Source organism: Podarcis vaucheri (assembly GCF_965113315.1).
Source record: "Podarcis vaucheri genome assembly, chromosome: 12".
Taxonomy (NCBI): Eukaryota; Metazoa; Chordata; class Lepidosauria; order Squamata; family Lacertidae; genus Podarcis; species Podarcis vaucheri.
Window position 1 is genome coordinate 8,629,192 of NC_138750.1, and position 26,267 is coordinate 8,655,458.

General features: G+C 44.4%; 1 protein-coding gene across 2 annotated transcripts; it reads left to right on the top strand.

The window, feature by feature from the left end:
• The first annotated feature begins 2,275 nt into the window (after nt 1-2,275).
• MATCAP2 (microtubule associated tyrosine carboxypeptidase 2) lies at nt 2,276-26,198 on the top strand. Of its 2 annotated transcripts, XM_082192868.1 has the most exons (8): nt 2,276-2,618; nt 3,691-3,750; nt 14,222-14,907; nt 19,888-20,031; nt 21,403-21,535; nt 22,981-23,286; nt 25,205-25,302; nt 25,717-26,198. In XM_082192868.1, the coding sequence occupies exons 2-8, from the start codon at nt 3,702-3,704 to the stop codon at nt 25,876-25,878; spliced, it is 1,578 nt and encodes a 525-aa protein (XP_082048994.1). In that variant the 5' UTR covers nt 2,276-2,618; nt 3,691-3,701; the 3' UTR covers nt 25,879-26,198. The 2 variants fall into 2 exon arrangements, with proteins under 2 accessions (XP_082048994.1, XP_082048995.1); XM_082192869.1 differs by lacking the exons at nt 2,276-2,618; nt 3,691-3,750 and adding an exon at nt 6,000-6,205.
• The last annotated feature ends 69 nt before the right edge of the window (nt 26,199-26,267 follow it).

A 26,267-nucleotide genomic window follows, 5' to 3' on the forward strand; every position in this document is an offset into this window, starting at 1 on the left:
AGCCATCAATGCAATCACTTGATCAGGAGTGCATACATTTTGGAAGAGGTCATGTTTCATGTTGTGCATATTAACATGTTCCACAAGGAAGAAGCATAAGAAGAGCAGCTATGTGCAAACAATGCAGACAATTGTTTCTGCGAAGCGACAGGAGCAAGGTCCCCCCTCTTCCCACTACTGGGGCATCTCCCTGCTAATAAAATAACAGAACAAGAGCCGGGGGGGAGAGCAGTGTGCACTTGATTGTCTGCTTCATGACGGACATTTCCTCACATCCCATGTGAGAGTAGTGGGAAAAAATCAGCAAGGGAAAAGTAGTGGGGGAAAATCAGCATGTCAGAGTAGTGGGGGGAAAATCAGCAAGGCTGGATTTCAAGCTGTCAGTTTCATGCGCACACTCACACATGCATATAGAAAGAGAGAAAGAGATTTATTTTAAGTGTTCTTGAATGCAGCACTTTTTGGAGAGGGGTGAACTTATTTATTATTTATTTAGAATGCCTGTGTGCTATTTTATGGCCCCAAGAGATTCTCAAAATGTCTTGCAAAAGATTCCAAATAGAGACTCTTGAGAGTCCCATGGACTGCAAGAAGATCAAACCTATCCATTCTTAAGGAAATCAGCCCTGAGTGCTCACTGGAAGGACAGATCCTGAAGCTGAGGCTCCAATACTTTGGCCACCGCATGAAAAGGCCAAACTGTGGGAGGCAGTGGAAGACAGGAGTGCCTGGCGTGCTCTGGTCCATGGGGTCACAAAGAGTCGGACACGACTAAACGACTAAACAACAACCATTCCTTCCCCATTATACTTAAATGATAAGCTGACACCTATCTGAAAAATTGTGAGTGTATGTTTAAACTACCCTACTATACAAAGGTAATGCAGTATTTACATTCATACTTCTGCCCAGCTTTGTTTCTTCCTCCATTCACCACTGGTGTGTGTCCCCTGGGAAATTGTTCAAGAGTTAACGCTGCTCTAAAGTTGAAATATGTTCCTCTTTCCTGACCCATAACCTTACGAATGTACATTTTGAGCTGACTTTTTATGTACTGTGCTATTTGGTGATATGTTAGTGGGTTCCTTTCCTTGCAGATACACCAAAAAAAGTGTACGAATTTTGCAGAGTGTAACACAATTAATAATTAAAAAATATGAAATAAGTACATCATAACATGATTCTTCATTGTACAGTGGTACCTCGGGTTAAGTACTTAATTCGTTCCGGAGGTCTGTTCTTAACCTGAAACTGTTCTCAACCTGAAGCACCACTTTAGCTAATGGGGCCTCCTGCGGCCGCAGCCCGATTTCTGTTCTCATCCTGAAGCAAAGTTCTTAGCCCAAGGTACTATTTCTGGGTTAGCGAAGTCTGTAACCTAAAGCGTGTGTAACCTGAAGTGTATGTAACCCGAGGTACCACTGTACTCAAAACCATTAATGCAATATCTTTACACCAGAAGGCATTGAAACAATATCCTTTTTCATATTTTAAAATAAGTAACCATAGCTGAACTGAAGCCAAAATGATAAAATTGAAAGGATGAACATTTATTATTATTTGAATCAATTCAGATATAAATATCCTTTAGGAACATGGAAGGTAAACTCCACCTTTGTTTCACCTGTCTCTGAATTTTTCATATTTGTACACATATACATAAAGAAATCTGTAAACAAGCACTGTAGTAATTATGCGCTAATGATAACATAACATAACAGTTGTATGAAAACTTAAGTTGGCATAGCTTTGCCCATTAATATATGGTGGCGAAAGCTATCCTTTTCAACTTTTGCATGTTCTTCTACAAAAGGTACTGAGCCCCTGTAAGAGAGCAGGGAAAGTGGCAATTACCATATATCAGAAGTTTGTATTGTGTGTCGCTGCAAAAGGCAGGAGAGAAAAGATATTGCAATCCTTCTCTTTACTTACATTCTTCAACAGTCTTTTTAAATACAATGGTTTACATCTCAAACTTTAAATATAGCCTGGGTTTTCGTTGGCCAGTTTTAGAATTCCTGAAGACGGGAGATAATTCAAATACACGCTTGGTTAATATCTTCTGTGTTAGTTTGTTTCTCTTAGAATCTATTTGCCAAACACATTCCAGTGTTTTCAGTAGTGTTGGTTTAGTAAGGCTATTTGGCAGTTTTTAAAAAAAGGAGAATTATTGTGACTCAAGTGATAGGATGTGGTAGGATGAAGTCACTATATGACATCATAGAAGCTTCAACGCAGTGTTCTAGAAAAGCAGGTAGAGAGAGTGTCAGTTAAGATACACGGTCAGAAACTAGCCAGCCGGTAACAGTTTAGAAGACCTTCAAGTCAACCGGTAGAGAAATAATGAGGACTTTGAGCTTGTTCCCAAAAATGGCTATCCTAGGTCTGGTTTAATATTTCAGTAAATGCAAAATAAACACAAAGGAGGAACTCGGGAAGAAGAAAAAGAACTTGTATTCAAAATAAAAGTTTTAAATACAAGGTTTGCTAATTTAACAGGTAAAAAAGCAGAGAGGAATAGAATGTATCTCTGCAATTCTGGACTTCATGTATTCCAGAAAATACTGCTCCTGCAAGAGTGTTATATTAATTTGGTGAACTAGCCTTATTGTGCTCAGGTAAGTAGAATTTCGCCCTAGCATCTGTAGCAAATATTGTTCCTAGAGACAAAGATGGGGATGAGGTTTTATCGCTGCATTTCTATGTTTGTCTACCTACCAAGAAGTAAGTTCCACTGAATTCAATGGGGCTTATGCTCTTAACAGATTGCTAAAGCAAAGGGAGGAGGATATACAATGCCATCAAAAGAAAGGAAAATGAAAATTAGGAACAATAATTATTAGGAGGAATGGAAAGCTAGCTTTAGGCTCAGAAAATCAGGAATGCTATTTTATTTAGATGTTAACAGTAACTATTACAAGACTATTTAAAATGTACATTTGGGTAGAGAAAGGATGCAAGTTTCCTCATATTTATCAGAATGAGATTTAGCACAAATGAACATTTCCTTATAAGGTTTGTAGCATTGAAACTAACTGCCGAATAGAGGTGATAAATTTTCAAACTATTTTAAGATCAAGACACCCTCCAGAAACTTACATGAGCCAAATAAACGCTACTGGATCTCACCCAGTAATAACAAGGGGTTGTGAGGGTAGACTACTGGGAGGCAGCTTCACAGCGAAATGAATTTTATATATTTATTTGATGGAACATTTGTTAACAAGTGGCTGAACTATTTTAACTACGTACAAGGAGAGTAAATTTTGTGATACAGCTGGACACATCAATATACATCTCCTACTTCTAAAAATGAAGGGATCTATTCCTTTCTTAGGCTATTAATTGCATCCATTGTAACATTCTGGCTCAGTTTTCAACTTCTGAACAATGCCACAGGTTGTATTGCTTCTTTTGGTCTTATGATTGCCTGAAGAGATAACAGAAATTCTTTTAGAAGTACATATGAAACCAGAAGTGATAAATAAAGCATGTGCTAATTAATCATCTATGGGTTCTCATATTACACCAATAGCACAACCCTATGAATGTCTGTCTCCTTGGGGGGGGGGGCGGGATATATCCTGCTGAGTTCAGTGAGACTTCCCCTTGGAACATGTGCATAGAATTGCAACCTGAACTATTTTCCAAACACAGCCGAATGACACCTGGTCTTCTCGTTCTGTTTAGGTGCTTTATCCATGTCTTGGAGATTTCCAAAGTGCAAAGCTACTTCTAGAAAGAAACAAGGTACCCACCATAGAGTGATGACATAGCACACTTGCTTCATCTAGGACCAGGATTGCAAAGGAATATAATGTTCATAAGACCATCATTACGTGGAACGAGTGCCAGTATATATTTAAAACAATTGGTTCAGAAGATTCATGGATCTCACTTAAAATAGGGTCAGGTATACACAGTGCTTTTTTCCCCAGCCAGAGCGCTGTTCTGGCACCTTTCAGGTGGGGGCCTTTGAGGGCTGGTGCTCCCCCCATCCACTTCTTGCCTTTACATACTTCGGAGAAGCCCAAAATGAAAATTTCAAACTTTATTTTTCACCTTAAGGAAACTAAGGTAAGATGCATATTGGTAGCGCTCCTAATCTGGCAACATTAGGTTTCCATACGTATTTACCAGACATGCATGGAAAAGGTTTCTTCCAGTGTAAAGAAATGCTACTCTGAAGGCTACGGTCCATTTCAATTTTGAGTTCAGTGTTGAAAAACGGAAGCTGCATAGCATGTACGAGCATAGGCATAGCCAGGTGGGTGCTAAATCAAGCAAATAAAAAAACAACACATAACTAACTGACCAATTGTGCCACAGATAACTTGGTTCTGCCCCCCTAACATAATGCCTGCCCCCCATAAATCCTGGCTATGCCCATGTGTGTGAGTCTATATTTTTTAGATCTATGATTGCACCTAGCTCCTAGCCACAATAGGTCAAGCTATGGGGCAGGGCCATTTCATACAGTGGTGCCCCGCAAGACGAAAAACCCGCTAGACGAAAGGGTTTTCCGTTTTTCGATGCGCTTCGCAAGACGAATTTCCCTATGGGCTTGCTTTGCAAGACGAAAACGTCTTGCGAGTCTTGCGATTTTTTCCGCTTTCCTCCCCTTTTTCTAAGCCGCTAATAGCCTTTTAGCCGCTAAGCCTTTAATAGCCGCTAAACCGCTAATAGCGCTAATCCGCTAATCGGGTTGCTTCACAAGACGAAAAAACCGCTAGATGAAGAGACTCGCGGAACGGATTATTTTCGTCTTGCGAGGCACCACTGTATTTCCTTTTATTCAATCCATTTCCCATGTAGCAGTGGCGGGCTTTAAGCTTTCCAGGCAGGACTCTACCTTTGCACGTGTGTTTGCATGAGGGCCTTCCAAGCTGCCCCGAATCTAAGAGAACAGGGAGGCGGGGGCACATTTATTTGACCTGCACCAGGGGGCAGCCATATCTGTTCAGGGCTGCCCCAAGTCACCCGGCGACTTACTGCAACAACTTCATGGTGAGTTTCGGCATCTAATTTTATTGCAAAAAAAGGCACTGGGTATACAGATATAGCATCTAGGGAGAGGATGCCTTGAGTCATTTTGAATTGTGATTTTTGCAGAATGGTAAGCTAAACTTTGGCATACTGGGCCCATGCCAAACTTCCGGCTCCCAGAAAAGAGCTCCCAGTTGCCTGGTGCTCCCCAGTCTTTTTCGAACTAGAGGACATACCTTGGCAACAGCTCATGGTTAGTGAGGAGGGAGCTGAACCACAACTTGGCTTCAGATGACATGCTAAGCCAGACATTGACTTAGATCAGCACAGTGCAGGAATAATAATAATAATAAAAAAGACTGGAAAAGGAGCATTTTGGATTTTGAGACAACTACAGATACTGCGCCACACCCCTGGAATTCCAGTTATTGAATTGTAGCAATCTTGATTATTTCCTTGCTGCTGTCTGCTTTATTTATATGCTACTGTGTCCACAAGGTACTGGTGTTTTTTATATTTTATGGCAACTGTGATTATTGTGAGCCGCTTTGAACTTTGTCCTTGGAGAAGCGGGATACAAGCCAGATCAAACTCCCCTTTGCTTCCCCATCTTTTGCAGAGCCTAGGCTCGCTCCTACAGGTTCCCACCTTCCCAGACTACAAGCCCCGAGATGCTCCCAGGCGCGCCTCGGCGCGTTGCATCTTTGGGAAGCGCCGTCTCCGTGGAGATGCCTGCACTGCGCATCCATTGCGCATCTGCAAACTCGCGTCGCTTCTTCCCCCGGCTTTATAAGGTTGTGTGCTATATGTTTAGGCGGAAATAGGAGCGGGTGTCCTAGCAACAGACAGCGCCTCTCTCTAGCTGGAGTCTGCAAAGTCTCGTTATAAAGCAGCAGCGGCAAGAGGGAGGCAGGATGGCGGTCGGTGCTGGTGGTGCGCCATGGTGAAGGCAGCGGGGACGCACGGTGCGCAAAAGGCGCGGGCACCCTTTTTTCGGTTTGCCGGGTGCAACGGTGCGCTTTATCCCGCGGCTTCAGGATCTGCATTAAGCCAGTGCATCTAAGCAGAAGGGCTCGCTCGCTCGCTCGTGTGTGTGTGTCTAGCTGTGCATGCAGGAAGAGGCAGGAAGGACTTTTGGGTGCAAAGGGGCTCGGTTTGGGTGGCTGGGGAGACCCGAAGTGCTCGAGGCGAATGATGCTCGAATCCATCCGTGTCACTGGTGAGTAATCACGCTCATTTCTTTCCTTGCTCCTTTAACCCATCCGGTCTTTGCAGCTGCTGACATTCTTCCACCGCAGCAAGGCAGGGTCTGTGCGCGCCCAGGATTTGCAGCCACGGAAAATGGAACTTGCATCCAATCAGAGATAGCATTCTGCACGAGAGTACTTAAAACGCGAGGGTTGTCGCTTTAATGTGATGTAGCAAACACACTTGGCCGTGGTTAAAATAGAGTTTCTGTTTACAACAGAATAAATATACCCCCCTTGAACAAAGAACCAAATACATAGGCTATGGAGTAAGATGACTTTTTGGGCAACTGATCTTTCGCTTTTGAGCATGGCCTGCCTTTCTGGAAGGAGATGCCATGATGAAAAATTGCTACTCATGTTTTTCAAGACTGCAATAAGGATTTCATTTTTCCTATAAATATTTATGTACATTTATTTCACCATTTTTCTAGCTTGGGTCTGCCAAAGTAAGTTTTTTTTGTGTGTGTGTGTGTAACAAATGTAAAAGGTGCGTAAAACGACTTTATTTTCTGACAATTAAAATCAACAGTAGTGCTCTCATGAAATCATACAGAACTCTGTGGTGGGAGAAACTACATTTTATGGAGTTTCTTAAATGCTGATGGTTCTTACCATTCACTTTGACATGCTATGTCTGTCCCTCATTTGCAATACTGAAAGGAAAATTGACAAATGAAATGAAAAGTTCAGTAATGCAGATATTTTGCCTCTGAATCACGCTTTTGTCTTCACCACTGATTAAAAGGAGACCACCCAAAATGTAAAGGATGAAAAAACACAGCACAGATAGAGACTGCTAGTTGATTTTTAAAAGTGCAAGCCGTAATGCTCTTCAACAGAAAAGACTGTTGCTAGAGTAATTATTATAGAGCAATAATTGTATAAACCACAGCGGCATAGAGACTACAAGCTAATAATATAGCTACAATAATTTGTATTTATTTATGTAAAGTATACACTTCTAGTGTTGTTGCTATATATATATATATATATATATATATATATATATATATATGCTTTCGTAGATTTTCACGGGTATAGGAATGCAGGTTTTGGTGTCTTCGGGTGTCTTCCCGTGTAAGAGTCGGGGTGTCTGTGCGACGTTTCGACGAGGTCTCACTCGTCATCTTCAGGCTGGTGCTTTCGGCTTCTTGTTACTGGAACAGAGCAGAGTCTGGTGTTTGAGTTCCTATAAATACTGTTGAGGGGTGTGGTGTATAGCCTCCAACGTTCTGGGTAGAGAGGAAGTTCCTAGATTAGTGTGCCTTTTCTTCTTTTGTTCCTTAATTACTTGAGGGATATCTTGGGTGATTTCATGAGTGATATTCTGAATATCACTGGGTGGGTCATTAATTACTTGAGGGATATCTTGGGTGATTTCATGAGTGATATTCTGAATATCACTGGGTGGGTCATTAAGTGTAGATCACCACAAGAGAATAATCATGGAAGCCATCGAGATAGAGAAACACCCTCACAACATGAACAAGCGTGACGACACGTCCCGCCTGCCAGACATCTGGAAATTAGCCCTCCCCACAAAAACCGACACCAGAACCAGAGGCACACAGAACGCCGTCACCAATCAACCACACCAGACCCAAACCCAGACCCTCTCCACAGACATATTACAGACTCCATCCAGTAGCCAAACTATAGTGGCACCTCCGGATGCTGCACCCCCCTGCAATCCCTACACAGATCTGGCTGGCACAAGGCACAAAACCATAGCTCGCCCCTATACACGAAGCCAAGCCAGAGCACAACTAAATGCAGCACAGCCATCTTCTCAGAAAAACTCTTCACAAGCTCAAGAGGTCAAGACACGAAAGCTTTAGCAACTAATCTACACTTAATGACCCACCCAGTGGTATTCAGAATATCACTCATGAAATCACCCAAGATATCCCTCAAGTAATTAAGGAACAAAAGAAGAAAAGGCACACTAATCTAGGAACTTCCTCTCTGCCCAGAACGTTGGAGGCTATACACCACACCCCTCAACAGTATTTATAGGAACTCAAACACCAGACTCTGCTCTGTTCCAGTAACAAGAAGCCGAAAGCACCAGCCTGAAGATGACGAGTGAGACCTCGTCGAAACGTCGCACAGACACCCCGACTCTTACACGGGAAGACACCCGAAGACACCAAAACCTGCATATATATATATATATATATATATATATATATATATGCTTTCGTAGATTTTCACGAAAATATAAAGATAGCTTCCGAAAGACTTCTTTCCAAAGCCATTTTGATATTGGAAAAGCCTGCTCAAACAGGGACAGATGTAATAGGTTAATAGCCCACTTTGACAGGATGTCATTATGATAATTTCAATAATTCCTGAAGTGATTACATGTACAGGACGGCTTTGGGTTGGTAGTGTTACAAAAGCATAACAGTGTTGGAGATGCCAGGGATCTTAAATGGGGCTGATAAATACCAGAGATTCAAAGGGACAGATAACTCTAGACAATATTTAATTCAAAATTAATTTTGTCTATATCACAGTTACTTCTTTAGAAATCTGCAGCCCGCAGATTTCTAGCCCTCATCATTTTGACAGCTTTGAGATATTTTTTATTTCAAAATCCAGTTTTCAAGGGGCCTTACGCCTTCCATCCCTCTTCCCCCATGTGGGGAACGGTACCTGAACCTTGCTTACCTTTGATCTCCTGTCGCAACAAACGCTTCTTGTGGAAACAAATAGATTCAGTTATGTAGTTCAGGTAAGACATTCAAATAGAATGTGTATTAAAATAACCTTACTGACTTTTACATAATTTAGTTTGAGCATAGTATTCAAGCTTCCTTGATAGGCAACATACACGCTAAACCTTTAAAGTGCATTTGAAGCACATTTGCTGCCTAAAATAATTTTGGGTACAGCAGTTTGTTAAGGGTTGGCATGAACTGTACCCCTGCAAGTGGTAAACTACAGCACCCAGAATTCTTTGAGGAGGACGTGTGTTCTTCCCCTCCTCTTCCTCCGGCATGGCTACAAGGATTTTGGGAGATTTTTCTTCTGTTTTTGCTGAACCACAGCATGTTGTGTCACCTGTGCCAACAAACTGTGGTTGATCTTAACTATGGTTTGTTTTAAGGGACGTGGGTGGCGCTGTGGTCTAAACCACTGAGCCTAGGGCTTGCTGATCGGAAGGTTGGGGGTTCAAATTGCCGTAATGGGGTGAGCTCCTGTTGCTCGGTCCCTGCTCCTGCCAATCTAGCAGTTCAAAAGCATGTCAAAGTGCAAGTAGATAAATAGGTACCACTCCGGCGGGAAGGTAAACGGCGTTTCCATGCGCTGCTCTGGTTTCACCAGAAGCGGCTTAGTCATGTTAGCACATGAACCGGAAAAACTGTCTGCGGGCAAATGTTGGCTCCCTCGGCCAGTAAAGCGAGATGAGCGCCGCAACCCCAGAGTCGTTCATGACTGGACTTAATGGTCAGGAGTCCTTTACCTTTACCTTTTTATGGTTTGTTTAAACATGCCACATTGAAACCATGCATTAAGGAAACAGCTTGCTTCTGCTTTCATTAATCTTATCTATGGTTAATGAAACAAGCCAGCTTTATGAACTGGTTTGAAGTTTCCACTAAACATGGTTAAGAGCTAGCATAGTTTGTCTGGGTTTGAGCGGCATGGCAAGCTTCAGTTGATCTAAAAAAGAAGCAAGAGTGCCTGTAGTCCTTGCAGCCACACTGGAGGAGGAGAGGGGACCACACACTTCAGATTCACTGCAGCTTGTCTTCATCATGCTAAACTGGTTTGTTGTGGGAGGGGAAGGTATTTGTGAAACCATTATTAAGAATCATTTGTGCAGTCCCATCAGTGCACAGTGCTAAGCAGAGTAGATTCTAGCCCCAAGGACATGACACATTCTAAATTTCAACAGCAAGAGAAGCAAGGATAATACTGAGGAGGATTGAGAGAGGCAAGAGTGTTCTTCAGCATGTGCAAAGTACACTGTAATCACATACCTACCATTAGGAAGAGGGGCTTTTAAGTTGAGTAGGCATGTTCTGCATGCTGTAGGATTGTGGAGAAAGCCAATGTAGGCCTCATTTAAATTATATTTTGAGCCATCATTCTTTCCCCATCGGAGTTCCTTCCTTCCATTATAGTTTAAAATGGCTCTGTACCACATATTTCTATTTGAACGTAACTTTCCACTTACTTTATGTCTCATGGTGTTCCTTGAATAGCAGGACTCAGTGGAAAAGTTCGGACAGCATGCATAACCATAGTTTAGTGTGACGTCGGTCAGCCACCATGAAGCTCTGTCTCCTAGTCTCCCTCTCTTTGACTCTGGGACAGGCACCAGGAGGGTTTGGGAAGCTTTCATTTCGGTTTAAGCACTGTTCATTGAGTCATCTGACCTGACAAAGCCTGGCTACTGTTAACTATTAAACAAGACAACTTTGAATGTGGGTTATGAAGCTGGCTTGTTTTAGAAAAACAGTCAATATTAACTATGTTTTAGGGCTTGGATGAAATGCTAAACTAGTTAATGGCAAATGGAAGTAGACACTTTGAAACACCTCTCAGCTGTGATGGATGAGGGGAGAGCATGTGAGCTGTGGCTTGTTCTCCTCACATTAAACTATGGCTTAGAGTTCCATTCCAGCAAGATCTTCCCCAGCGGAAGTTGGGAAGTGGCTCTTACTGTGCAATCCTACGCATGTTTACTCAGAAGTAAGTCCATTGGACATTCTTGTTTTCAGGTAAGTGTGCACAGGATTGTGCTATTAGATCCCCAAAGGGTATTCTGACTTCATTGTTGTCAGGAGATTTTTGCTGATGATTGCTAGAATGGCAGTTTGTCAAGTCCTCTGGTACATGCCAAAGCAAAACACTCTGGGTAAGCACTTTGGGGCTGACGCTGACTAAAATGACCAAATCAGACTTGAACTGTTATGCCCTGTTGTGCTTTGCTAAGCATAAAAGGGAATGTTTCTCAAATTACCCTTCAAGCCAAACTAGCATCACACGTCATCTTGCACATGATTGAATTTAGCACTTCTTACTCCACCTTTGCAGTGTTTACAGGAAACACGAATGTAAAATATTGCTCCCCCCAACTCTTCTGAGGTATTTTATATATTATGCATTGCATACAACAGCATGGTGTGCTGATCTTACACTCTTTGTGTTGGCAGCTTTGACAGCATTTTAATGCAAGAATTTATGGGGGTAAAGTAATTACACTGAAGTCACAGGAATGAAAGCTTTCACAGTGTTTTGTGTTTGCTGGGAAAACAGAATCTACTACCAGAAATTTCATTATCCCATTCTGTGAGGGTTTTGCTTTTGGGCAATGCATTCCATAATTTCGTTCACTGAGAGCAATATAGCCAATTTCACTGGACCTCTTCTATATCTAATAATAATAATAATAAATAATAATAAATTTTATTTATATCCCGCCCTCCCCAGCCGAAGCCGGGCTCAGGGCGGCTAACAACAATAAAATAATCAAACAATCAAAAAATATTTCATTATAAAAATTAATTAAAATCAAATTGATGGCAACCAATTAAGCAAAATTCTGTGCAGGTTGCCAGAGGAGGGAGTCAGGCTGCGCCCTGACCAAAGGCCTGGCGGAACAACTCTGTCTTGCAGGCCCTGCGGAAAGATGTCAGGTCCCGCAGGGCCCTAGTCTCTTGCGACAGAGCATTCCACCAGATTGGAGCCACAGCCGAGAAGGCCCTGGCTCTAGTTGAGGCCAGCCTAACCTCTCTGAGGCCTGGGACCTTGAGGATGTTATTATTTGCAGATCTAAATGTGAGCCTAATCTAAAGAAGCGTTTCTCAGTCTTTTTGAACTCTTCCTCCCTTCTTTGGATATACAGTGGTATCTTGGGTTACATACGCTTCAGGTTACAGACTCCTCTAACCCAGAAATAGTACCTCAGGTTAAGTACTTTGCTCCAGGATGAGAACAGAAATTGTGCTCCGGCGGCACGGCAACAGTGGGAAGCCCCATTAGCTAAAGTGGTACCTCAGGTTAAGAACAGTTTCAGGTTAAGAACAGACCTCCAGAACAAATTAAGTACTTAACCCGAGGTACCACTGTACTCTATGTTTCACTCACACATGCCAAAAGAGGATTGAGGCAGTGGTTCTTTTATACACCTGTAGAAGTGCCCTCCATCTGATCAACCCAATCATGCTTTCTTCTACAGAGTCCAGCTCGGGGCAGCTAAACGGTTCTGGAAGTTTAAAGCAAGAAACAGCTGTGCACGGCACAGATTAGCTCCCCACCTCCAATTCCTTTTCCTCTCCAATATCTAGAGCAGTTGCCTTTGAAAAATCTAGTAATGGGTGAGCAGATGGATAAATGTATTCATGTGTTTAATTATTATTTTCAATGTGGAGCTGAAGTATTGCGAATAAGGATAACAGTTTAGTGCTGAGCTAGGGCTGAGCTAGGGTCGCGGGTGGCGCTGTGGGTTAAACCACGGAGCCTAGGACTTGCTGATCAGAAGGTTGGCGGTTCGAATCCCCGCGACGGGGTGAGCTCCCATTGCTCGGTCCCTGCTCCTGCCGACCTAGCAGTTCCAAAGCACGTCAAAGTGCAAGTAGATAAAGGTACCGCTCCGACGGGAAGGTAAACGGTGTTTCCGTGCGCTGCTCTGGTTTGCCAAAAGCGGCTTAGTCATGCTGGCCACATGACCCAGAAGCTGTCTGTGGACAAATGCCGGCTCCCTCGGCCAATAAAGCGAGATGAGCACTGCAACCCCAGAGTCGGTTACGGCTGGACCTAATGGTCAGGGGTTCCTTTACCTTTACCTTTAGGGCTGGATTCTGTGGCTTGTAAGCATGGAATTTCCCTGTGGAGCTGGGCTCTTCCTATGGTTAAGAGACAAGCATGTCAGGAGTTCTTATCCATTAATCTTAGGACTGGAGTGGGCTAGTTGTTTCCAGAATCCACTACCTGGATCCAATTTGGGAGCTGTGGGCTTCTCTCGTACACAACCACACTGTTAAGCAATGTCTTTTCCATTTTTGAGCAGGAGGAGGGAGATGCCAGCTCTATTTTTGAAGTTTCAAGAATAGCCACAATTTGCTCAACTATTTATTTTATCCAGGAAACACAAGAGGGGAAATTACTTGTGCACAATAGCTTTGGAGAAGCAGGAACTGCCAAATGACACTTGTGCCAGAAAGGGCGGCAGAGGAAGTCCTTCTCTCGTCCCCACTGAGAGGAAATGTTTAGCGCGTAGCATTCTTTCTGTGTAGAACCAAGAGGCAAATAAGGTGACAGTTTTATGACTGTTCCAATAAAGTGGGGAGAACAATTTTGCTTTGCTTTCTCTCTTATCCCCCATCTCTCTCTCACATGGCTGTGCAGAGATATTTGTGGCATGCATAGCTGTCAACATTTCCCTTTTTTAAAGGGAAATTCCCTTATTCCGAATAGAATTCCTCACAAGAAAAGGGGAAAGTTGACAGCTATGGTGGCATGTTCAGGACACCCCATGTAATAGGGAAACATTTCCCAGCTTGAAGGCACTACGTAGATAGATATATTGAAGAACTGTATTCAGTCTCAAAATAGGGGTTTTACCACATAGAATCATAGAGTTGGAAGAGACCACAAGGGCCATCAAGTCCAACCCCCTGCCAAGCAGGAAACACCATCAGAGCACTCCTGACATATGGTTGTCAAGCCTCTGCTTAAAGACCTCCAAAGAAGGAGACTCCACCACACTCCTTGGCACTCCTTGGCAATTCACCACAGGTGAATTCAGGCTTTTGTTTGTATTTAACGTATTCTTAATGATTGTGCATTGAGGTGCCACAATCCAAGCTCTTGGAGAGATGTTTGCATCAGTAAGTTATATATATATATATATAAAGGTTGCCTTTGTGTGTTTCTATGCCTGCACGTTCCTAGTTGCACAGAATCTGAAAACGTCATTTTTCATTGGATTGCTTTTCCTAGCCCTTTTCTTTCTTCTTAATTTACTGCAGAAAAGCTTCACTGGCCAGAGCAAGAGCTCTCAAAAAAGACAGTCTTGAGTCCAGACGAGTACAATTTCTTTCCTAAGAATGAAAGCAGCAGCATTCGGCACCTGTCCCAGTCAGGAATCCTCAAGGACACATTCACCACGGGGACCAGCAGCTACAACGTCCTTCTGCAGAGCAAAGAGGAAAAAAAGCACCTTCTCCAAAAGCACCCGTTGGCCCACCACAAGAGGCACCGGAAGCCGGCCAAGCCTCCTAATGCTTTGCGGGGCAGCGAGCGCCAGAAGATCAAAGCCCCGCCACCTTTGCCCCGGAGCGGGTGGTGCGGCCTCAGCCGGCAGCCCTCCCTCTTCATCACAAGCCCAATACCCAGCGGCATCAAGTTGGCACGCAGTATTTCCGTAACAGGGAGCAGCATTGGCTTGCCCAAGACCAAGGCGAAAAGGCATTCCTTCTCCAGCCTCGCCAAGCCAAAGCCGCTGCAGAGATCCAAGAGCTATTTAAAAGAGGGAGACGCCGCTGGGCGGAAGTTCTGCATCCTCACTGCCATCAAGCCTTCCAACGTGGAGAAGGAGAAGATGAAGTTCTTCAAGTCGGACTTCAGCTACAACCCGCAGTTTGAATATGCAAGCTCTGCGTTGTCCAGCGTGATAGCAAAGCACAGCCAGGCGTCCAGCACATTTCTCAAGCAGGTAAAGGTGCAAAGCTCCCAGTGCCATATTGCTTCTTCGCTTTTCCCTTGGGTTTAGGTCTCCTGCTTCTTAAAATTTTAACTTGCTTTGCACTCTTAAAGTAACTCTGCCTTTTGCCCTCCACCACCACCTAAAGACGGGACACAGGTGGCGCTGTGGGTTAAACCACAGAGCCTAGGACTTGCCGATCAGAAGGTCGGCGGTTCGAATCCCCACAATGGGGTGAGCTCCCGTTGCTCGGTCCCTGCTCCTGCCAACCTAGCAGTTCGAAAGCACGTCAAAGTGCAAGTAGATAAATAGGTACCGCTCCGGCAGGAAGGTAAACGGTGTTTCCGTGCGCTGCTCTGGTTCGCCAGAAGCGGCTTAGTCCTGCTGGCCACACGACCCGGAAGCTGTACGCCGGCTCCCTCGGCCAATAAAGCGAGATGAGCGCCGCAACCCCAGAGTCGGTCACGACTGGACCTAATGGTCAGGGATTCCTTTACCTTTACCTTTATCACCTAAAGAATATTACCACCTTCCAGTCTCCATCATCCCTAACCACTGGCCATGCTGGCTGGAGCTGAAGGGAGTTGGAGTGCTAAGCTGCTCTATGCCGTGACCCAAAAGGAAGAAGAAAGTGACTCATTCTTCAAATGATACATTCTTCAAATGTATCTGAAGAAGTGTGCATGCACACGAAAATGTATAATGTATCTGAAGAAGTGTGCATGCACACGAAAGCTCATACCAAGAACTAACTTAGTTGGTCTTTAAGGTGCTACTGGAAGGAATTTTTTTATTTTCAAATGTTGAGTTGGCTTTCAGGAAACAGTCCCCTGCGGTTGTCTTTTCTCCCAAATGAGGAAAGGGAGCAAATCCAGGTTTGGGCCTCTTTTACCTCCCAGGCCGAGAGGGCGACGGTTGATTCCTATATTTCATCTTATTTTATTTATTCAAGTTATTGGTTAGAGGGGAGAAAAAAAGAAATAAAGAGGCAGTTTCATAAAAGCGTTTTTCTGGTATAATAATAGTAACAACAACAATAACAACAACAACAACAACAACAACAATAATAATATATTGATGATGAAAGAAATCAGAGAAGGAAATTGTATGTTGATGACTGACTGCCCTGCAGTCAGAGTGTGTCGGTTAGCATGTATTGATTTTGTTGTTGTTTAATTAACTTTGGAGAGTTTTACATAATGCATTTTGTTGCTTTAGGCAGCACACTGGCTTCTTTGCCCTTGACTTTGACTGAAATGTGGCAGGGACTGGTTAGCAAATAAGGTTGGGTCTGTGAAGATCAGTTATTGTGTAGCCAGAACATTTCAGAAGATAAGCCCTGTTTCCCCCTCATTTCCATTGTGATGCATCCCCTCAGAGACATCTACATCTCCTTAGTTAGAAGTAGCTGGGTTTAGGATTGCAGCCTTCCAACAAGAGCCTTGTTCCTGCAAAGGTGGGCTTCCTCATTTCAGTGGAGGCGATAGCGCCACAGAGACACAGCTTTCAAGTTGTCTTCTGCACTGAGGTGGGTGAGGAAGACCTTGCAAGACCTCCTAAGGGCTGGAGAACCAGTGTCCCTCCAGAATGCCAGCAAGGTGGCATTGGTTAAGCGTGTGGGACTGGGAGCTGGGTGACCAAGGTTCGAATCTTCAGCCAGCCATGAATCTCACTGAGTGACCTTGGACCAGTCACTGTCCCTCATCCTAACCAACCTCAATAGGTAATTGTGGGGATTAAATGAGGAAGGGGAGAACCACGCACACCACCTCGAGGTCCTTGGAGGAAAAACGGGTGGGATGTAAATGCAATGAATAAATGAAATGCTGCTGGACTCCAGGTCCTATCATCCCTGACCATTGGCCATGCCGGGTGGGGTAGATGGGAGTTGGAGTGCGACAACATCTGCAGGGCCACTGGCTCCCCACTCCTATTCTAAGTGCACATCTGGCTTCCCATAGCCCACCGGGACCAAAGGATCTAGGTTAAGGCTGATATTGATGTCTCATCATCTACAGACATCAAGTTAGAACGATGTATGTTTTCATTTTCACATGTGGAAAAAAGTTAGGATTGACTGAATGGGTGGTTCACATGTGAAGGTAAACCATGGTTTAGTGTTAGGAGGAGAAACCTCAGCAATTCCAAGAGAAACGTCAGGCATGAACAGTGCCTTTCTCATCCCATGCAGCTGAGAGGAGGACATCTCCCAAATTTGCTTCCAGTTTTCAGCTTGGTGTTAAATGGGGAGAAGGGGGGAGAGGCAGGGCATGAATCTGCTGCTGTGCTAGAGACCTTTTGAGGCTCATCCGAGTAGCATTAATCCATGGTTTAGCGTTGCATGCAAAAAACCATGTTAAGTTGGCAAATGGATGATAGACAGCACTAAATAAACGATCCAACTAAGCTGATTTTGCAGGAGCAAACACATGTTCCCACCAGTGGCGTAGCGTGGGTTGTCAGCACCCGGGGCAAGGCAAGTAATTTGCGCCCCCTAACCCGTGGATTTGCGCCCCCTAATCCTAACCCCCAGATGTTGCGCCCGGTGCGGCCGGTCCCCCCTGCACCCCCACGCTACGGCACTGGTTCCCACTGACCAATTTCTTTTCCTATCCCCCCTTCAACAAGTCTTCCATATCCTGGATTCCTCAGTCAGCTTAATAATAATAATAATAATAATAATAATAATTTTTTATTTATACCCCGCCCTCCCCAGCCAAGGCCGGGCTCAGAGCGGCTTACAAGCAATAATAAAAACAAGATGAGTGATTACAACTTAAAAACAAAAATAAAATACATTAAAATAATGGAACATTAAAATATTAAAATGAAGCCTCATTGCAGGAGAAGGAAAAGAAAAAAGAAAAGGGGGGGGGGGAGGGAATCAATTTGGCTCCAATCCAAAGGCCAGGCGGAACAACTCTGTCTTACAGGCCCTGTCAGCAAGCCAAAGTGAAATCACGCAAACCTTTCCAAAAAGTTTTTCCTTTGGGAATATTGGATGCGCAGCTTCCTTGTTTGTTTTCGACAGAATACAGTGGGTGATGGTATTTCTTTTCCTTTCTACTTCTTGCATGCTGCATAAAGGAAGCCCAGTTCTTATGAAATTCTCAGTTTCACCACAGAGAGGGATTTTCCAGATGACTGAAAACAGAGTTGGTTGCTGATTAATTCTTACAGTATGTTAAGGCTGCAATCCTATATTCACTTCCCTGCAAGTAAATCCCATTGAGCCCAAAGGGATTTACTTCTGATTAAACATTGGTAGGATTGTACTGCAATTCAGCATTTTAACAATAAGGAAAAGAGCCCACGCATTGAAGATATCTGTTTCGGCAGATGTTTGCATAACCTGATGCTGTTCCCTCAGTGGTTTACTGGTTCAAATTCACATTGGCTCTAAGAGTTTTGCTTATGCCAAACTAAGCCTAAGGGTGACTTACAACAGAGCAAGGATAGGTCTTTTTTAGCAACAGGTGGGGCGTGGGCGTGAGGGGATTATATCTTCGCTTTTTCCATAGGCCCTCCTTTTCTCCCTACTTGATAATGCAAGGAAGAAAAGGATTGTGCTGGAAGATGAAATATTAAAGGGAGCCGTCTATTTAAATGAAGCAATTAATTTTTCTCCCCAACAGAAACTGGATCTGTGTAATGAGCGATGGGTGTTCCAAACGTCTGTCAAAGTTCTCAGACTTTGTTAGGGAAACTGGAGAACCATCACTCTGAATTATTTAGGTGACACATTGCAAAGTACATTGCCCTCCTGCGTCACAACAGAGCACAAACTTTCCTGTAAGTCTCTAGTAGATCACAGACATACGTGTCAGAATCTGAAAACGGATGGGAAACTCACGAAATGGAAATCAAAATGGTATTCTTCTACTTGTGCTCATGTCCAGAAATTTAACATGTAAGCATGGGAGGTTTGGGTGTGTATTTGGTGTTCCTCTGCCTGTAAAGGAAGCCCTATTCCCCTCAGTGGGAGGAGACAGTATTTTGTGTAAGTCCTTTTGCAATTGCCAGACCGCCTATTCTTTTGAAGTGAATTGTGCAAAGTCTCCATGTGCAAAGTCCCCATGTGCAAAGTCCCCATGTGCAAAGTCTCCATGTGCAAAGTCCCGATGTGCAAAGCCTCCATGTGCAAAGTCTCCATGTGCAAAGTCCCCATGTGCAAAGTCTCCATGTGCAAAGTCCCCATGTGCAAAGTCTCCATGTGCAAAGTCTCCATGTGCAAAGTCTCCATGTGCAAAGTCTCCATGTGCAAAGTCCCCATGTGCAAAGTCTCCATGTACAAAGTCTCCATGTGCATTCTGGAGTGCATAGGTGGCTCTACTTGGGGCAGAGATGTTTTCCAGATAATGGGAGACTCGTTTTTGTATTTGTTGTGAAATATCTATACAAACGTCTGATATTGTGCACATTGCCTGTGTACTGGTGTCCAGCACAGGAAGTGCAAGGGAGCTCTGGCACTGCTGCAGTGCAGGTGGCCAAGGGTGGCACTGCCGGCTGAGCAGGAGTCTCATGACATGAAGGGCCAGTGGGATTCTGCCCAGCTCTATGAAGCTGCCTAGGGCCTCAAGATGATCTGTTTTGGGGAATACCCATTGTCAGGGCTGGAGTCGGACGCAGGGCTCCATTGCCAGTGAAGTTAACTCTTGGAAACAGCATACAACTCAGCAGGTCTTGCCCCTGTGGAGCAGAAGGTCCTTGGCGTCTTCCCTCTCTGACTTGTACTCTTCCAGATGTATCCCAAGCAGTCTCAAACTGCATCTGTGTACCTCTGGTTTTTGTTTTGCCCTCCTCGTCATTCTGCACATTATTGGAGACCGAGGGGGAGGGTAGCTTATCACAGCAGGAAAGGCAAATTCTTCGGATTCTTCTGCCGCCTCCTCTGCTTCAGCCTTGGAGTCTGAACTGCTCCCTGTCACCAGCTCTACCTGCTCCCTAAGCCCCTGATTAACAGCTTTTGCTCTGTTTTTGTCTCTCGTGCAGGCCATCAAAATCATGGAACTGACTTTGCAAAAGTATGGAAGCTACGAAAATTTTGAGCAAGCCACCGGAGGCAGCCTCCTGCCCAGAAGTCGTATCTGGAACCATGTCAGGAAATACATGATGAAAGAAGGCTGCCTAGGCGAGGTTGGATCACTTGTAACAGCATTTGTCTGTTGATCGATCTATCGATTTATCAATCAATCTAACATCATAGAGTCAGGGCTCACCCAGGCACGCCCCAGTCACATGCCCCAGACTTATCCAAGTTAAGGTATCTGGGAACTTTTAGAAGAAAGGAGAGAAGCTTCTACTGCAGCCCTGCAGCATCTGTCACCTGAGGCCTCACTTTGCCCAACGCTAGGACCAGGTCACGACACATTTCACCTGGACATCCCAATGGCAAAGGCCATGCCAGCAGGGAGAGAAATCTCACCCTTCCCGTAACTAAATTGGCTTTCTAGGCTTTCATTCATACTGTTTTACTTCGGCTAAACCCAGCAGGGAAAAAAATATAATCCATAAGAATTCACCAGTATTCATTGTTCCCAACAGAAATAGCACCTCTATCACTGTGTTTTCTGTATTCTTGGTTATTTCTTACTGGATGCTCAGAGGCCGGGTGCCCAAACAGCCCCAGATGGGTCCAGCACAGGATTGCTCTGTCTGGGGCCTATATTGTGCAGTCTGTATTAGACATGGTTGTGACTGGGTGCTGGACTAGTGAATCTTCACTGACCCTTTGCAACAGTCACTTCCTGTTGTATCTGCAGTTCATTGGCATTGCGTTGGGTGAATCGACATCTTGAACGTTTGGTTCACAATGACTCTATATATGTGGTGGTCTTGTAGTGAGGTTAAAGCTTACTGGGAAATTGAAAAAGATGTTTAAAATAACATTTGTTAAAAAAACCCCAGAAGCTTTCCTTTTGGGAATTATAAGGACAGAACTACCCAAACAGTATAGAAATTTATTCATGTATGCGACTACAGTGGCAAGAATGTTACCTGTCCAAAAAATGGAAAGAAGAAGAAGTCCCAGGAAAAGAAGTATGGATGCAAAAACTTATGGAATATGCAGAAATGGTGAAACTTGCCAGAAAAATAAGAAATCAAGATAACAATATTTTTAAAGAATGGAAAAGGTTTATTGAATATTTACAAACAAACTGTAAACAGATAAGAACATTGGCAGGATTATTGTAATAACCTGCAGTTTTCTAAGAATATATATTTAAAGTAGATAAATAAATGAGCAAATTAAGCTCATTTGGATATGCAGAAAATACTAAAAATAAATTTAAGGAACCATAGAAAGAGGGGGAAAGAAGTCAAGTTTTGAAGTGTTAAAATGATTGCAAAATTATTGAAATGTATAAAATTGAAAATCATAAATTAAAAAACCTGGCAATGACTCTATACAGAATTGGAAATACTGCGTGCCAACTTGGATCTAGGAATGCAAAACCTTTGATTGTTTAAAGGTTTAATATCTCATTTCTCTTCTTTTTTATTCAGATTGTGGTCCATCTCTCCGAAGACTTGCTTTCTCGAGCCTCGATGACGGTGGTGAACGGCCGCCCAACTCTTACCATCAATATTGCCACGGCACGTGAGCATTGGCTGGAAGGAATGCTGAGGCACGAAATAGGTACGTACATAAGGGAAGCCATTGCGCAGATAAGTCATGCAAGTATGCCCATCTCTAGGCATTTCTTATGCGACTTGCTAAGCCGGATGCTGTTGAGAAGGGTGCTGATAGGTAAGGCCTTTCTTCACCAAGAAGGAATGGCTGAATGGTTACGATCCCAGTCACCTGACAAAGGATGAGGGAGGTCTTCTGGTTTGGAAAACCGGAAGCCGTGGTTGCCATCCAAGGAGGCAGTTCCATCTGCAGATGAGGAGCTGACAAGGGATGGTGGAAACCATGGAGGTCAGGTCAACAGAGAAGTAGCTTGCCGACTAAGGACTTTAAGTCCATCACAAGACTAGACCAGGAGCCAATCAGTACTGAGGGATCTTCTGATCAGCATATAAGTTTCTTAAGGGTCTGGGTGAAGATAGTGCAATAAAATAAAATAAAAACCACCTGGTCTCCATCCAACTGTTAGCAGTGTGGTGAGAAAAAAAGATTTCAGGAAAGTGCTTCGCATTAAATGATGTCTCTTACCTTGTTCCTAATGGTATTCTTGTTCTGTAAAGCTCATTGGGCGTCAGAGCATTTACTGAGGACGTGATTGGACAGGAAGAGAGCGCTTAACCCTTTGCCCACCCCCTTTCAATTTTTTAACCTCCCTTCCCTCAGCCAGGGGGAAAGTAAGTGTCAGTGACCTAAAAGAAATATTGGGCGATTTGCAGGGGGAAGTCATTAGACACAGGAAGACCTAAGCACATATACACAAGGCCACATGGGTTCTCCTGCGGCTATATTTGGATTACCTCAGTAAATGTGGGGCTGGAATCCTCTGTTTGCCAAGGCAACGCAAATGTGCCCTTAAGCAATGGGTGCAACCCACCAGATGAAACTCTAGCACAGGGGTCAGCAAACTTTTTCAGCAGGGGGCCAGTCCACTGTCCCTCAGACCTTGTGGGGGGCCGGACTATATTTCAAAGGGGGAAAAAATGAATTCCTATGCCCCACAAATAACCCAAAGATGCATTTTTAAATAAAAGCGCACATTCTACTCATGTAAAAACACCAGACAGGCTCCACAAATAACCTAGAGATGCATTTTAAATAAAAGGGTACATTCTATTCATGTAAAAACACGCTGATTCCTGGACCGTCCGCAGGCTGGATTTAGAAGGCGATTGGGCTGGATCCGGCCCCGGGGCCTTAGTTTGCCTACCCATGCTCTAGCACAATTCTTACTGACATGAACTTGAGTTCCAGAGGCAGAATGCTTGCCCACAGTCAAAAGAACTTGCATTTGTCATCTCTCACTGTCTTGGGAAGTTCTGAACTTGAGGCTAAATTTGGTTATGCTTAGGTTTTGGGGGTGTTGGGTTTTTTTTTTTTTTTGCAGTTTGCAAATATTTGTGGCTAACCTTCTGGCAATGCCTGCATGAGTGTGCGGTTGTCTGAATGCTTTACAGGAACTCATTATCTGAGAGGCATTAATAACAACAGCCAGCTGTGGAGCACCTGGAATGGGCGAAGGAAACATGGCCTCAAACCCATCAACCCCACAGAGGAAGGCCTGGCAAGTATCCACAGTGTTCTCTTTCGGAAAGACCCCTTCCTGTGGAGAGCGGCACTTCTGTATTACACGGTCTACCAAGCGAGCCAAATGTCCTTCCAAGAGCTCTTTCAGGACATTGGGAAGTTTGTCACAGACCCCAACACTAGATGGGACTATTGTGTCCGAGCCAAGAGAGGCTGGACCGATACTTCTGTTCCAGGTAAGTCTTTTTCCCCCCCTCCCCTTCGGTTTGAATGTTTTCTTTGAAGCTGTGGTTCTTTAAAAAGGCTCCCTGGAAGCTCCAGAAACAAAAGTTCAGGCTAGGGCAGAAATTGTTCTTACAAGTCTTTAAAAACGGGAGTCATAAAAAGGTAAAAGTAGAAGGAATCTCTGTTGGGAATGAGATATAGGTACAAAAACGATACAGAATATTCAAAATAAAGCTTTGTTAAGTACAGTTGAGATGTTTGAGCTTCAAGACCACCGTAATAGTCATGCACAAATTGCTGCCTCACAGGTCACAGAAGGAGGTGGCTCACTCTTTGAACCGTTTATGATGAAATAAAGAGGATTAGACTTCTGTCCAGGTATATACCTGCATCATGTCATAGCTAGTGATCTTAAATGTTTATGCTAGGAGCAGCAGCAAATTTTAGGTCTGGCATGCTCCCCTTATTTCTTTCAGTAGAATTAAGGTGGGTTATATCTTAAACCGGAGCTTTCCAAATTTCTCATGTTGGTGACACACTTTTTAGAGACGCATCATTTCACGACACAGTAATTCAGTTTTACTAGCAAACTGGCAGGCTGCTCGCTCCCTTATTAGCCCCAGGAGGAGTGGGAGGAGCGTTTGTGTGACACACCAACACACTGCAGCCGACACACTTCACGTGTCGCGACACACAGTTCGGAAAACTCTGTCTTAAACATTTTACTTAGCTGAGGCATGGATTGATCTATTAATCTCCTTATATGCTAACTTAAGCATATTTACTTGGAAGTAATTCCCACCAAGTTCAATGAGACTTAATATGTTTAGGATTGCAGTCTTACAAGCTTGTGTGTGCTTTGTCAGAAGAAAAGCCTGCTGAGTTGTTCCCGATATATATACCGTATTTTTCGCTCTATAAGACGCACTTTTTCCCCTTCAAAAATGAAGGGGAAATGTGTGTGCATCCTATGGAGCGAAGAAGCCATAGCCCCGTGACCCTCTCCCGGCTGGAGAGGTGGCGCGCAGCTATGGCAGGAGCCTCTTTAGCCGCACACCACTTCTCCAGCTGGAAGAGGGTCGCGGGGGGCTTCTTTAGCTAAACAAGCCCCCCCGAGACCCTCTCCCGGCTGGAGAGGTGACGCGCGACTATGGCAGGAGCCTCTATAGCCGCGCACCACCTCTCCAGCTGGGAGAGCACGCGCGCGGCTAAAGCAGCCCCCCGTGACCCTCTCCCAGCTGGAGAGGTGACGCGCGACTATGGCAGAAGTCTCTTTAGCCGCGCACCACCTCTCCAGCGGGGAGAGCGCGTGCGTGGCTAAAGCAGCCCCCCGCAACCCTCTCCCAGCTGGAGAGGTGACACGTGACTATGGCAGGAGCCTCTATAGCTGCGTGTCACCTCTCCAGCCTGGGGAGCACGCGGGGGGCTATGGCAGGAGCCTCTCCGCTGCGCGCCTTTCCCCGCTCCCTGACCTGCTCTATGGGGCTGGTGGTGGGCTTCCCCCTGCCAGCCCCAAGGAGCAGGTCGAAAGGAACCTGAAGCCTGGAGAGCGAGAGGGGTCGGTGGGCACCGACCCCTTTCGCTTTCCAGGCTTCCAAGGTAGCCGCCTGAAGGCGACTGAACGCACCTTAAACGGCACCTTGTTTTAGAGGGGAAAAACAAGAGGGGGAAAATTCTCCCCCTCTCTGCGCAGCGTCTCCTGCCGCTTCGCTGAAGGGGTGCTGGGCAGAGAGGGGAATAATTTTTTTTCTTGTTTTCCCCCCTCTAAAACAAGGTGCGTCCTATTGTCCGGTGCGTCCTATAGAGCGAAAAATACGGTATGTGCGTGTTGTTGTGTAAATATACAAGGATAATTGTCATTTGTGCATTGCTAAATCTTTTGCTTTTTCCTAAAATTGGGCTCGCCACCAATAAATCCAATTATTTTAGGTTGCTTCAGTAAAGATCAGGTCTACTTGGATGGCATCCTCCGGATTCTGAGATACCGACATACCATCGATTTCTGCTTGCTGACTGCTCTTGGAAAGGTGGGTGAAATTGCTGGGTGGAACACTGATCTATAATAGATCAATCGCGAATCATAGATTTTCCTGCCAACAGTGTACTCTTGAAGATTTGAGAACATGGAAGTGCAAGTGGGAGATGCATAAGCCGGTTTATAAGCCAGGGGCGGATTTACGTCCATTGTAAAGAAGTGGGTTGGATTCTGACTCTGCTTCTAGCACTGCGTCTTGGTCTCCTGGGATGATAGCAGGCCCGGCCATACCTAAGTTGGCCCAAAGTTCTCTCACTTTGCATGGTATCTGTCTTTCCAAGGTTTTCTTCCTGTGCTTTTGGTTTAGTGCTAAAGTGCTGAACTAGGGCATGCAAGGTGGCACTGAGTCCACGTTTGGAGAACTAGATGCTTGCACTGCATTGAACTCTCTTTTTCTACTACCCAGGTCTCCTATGAGGATGTGGATCGCCTGAAGGATTTAGGAATGATTGAGAACATGAGGGTGCCACACTTCTTGCAAGACCACACAAGGTACATGGAACACCTGGAGAAGATCATGGAAGTCAATGAGCTGTCTGACACAGAGCTTAGGCTTCTTCTGCCCTAACCACCACTCTTTTTTTTTTGCTTGCCGCCTGTGTCATTTATACCAGACTGGAACGCAGTGAGTCCTGACTCACAGAAGTGAAATAACTAACCTTATTTTTGATGCCTGGCAAAAATCTATATTCTTTCAACCTGCTTCTTTGGTGGTGGTAGGTTTTTTCCAGGGGGTAAAATGTGCAGGTGCAGTCCAGAAGTTGTTTATGTTCAAAGGAAAAAATATGCTCCTTTCCACCCCATTCTCAAGATATATGAAAGATTTTGTAAATTTTTGAGATTAAATTATAGCTGGAACTCGCGGATTAAATTATAGCTGGAAACATCCTTTATGAAATTCTTTGCGTAGATTCTTTCACTGTGGCATTTGCCAGTTCTACGGGCTTTTGAATGATT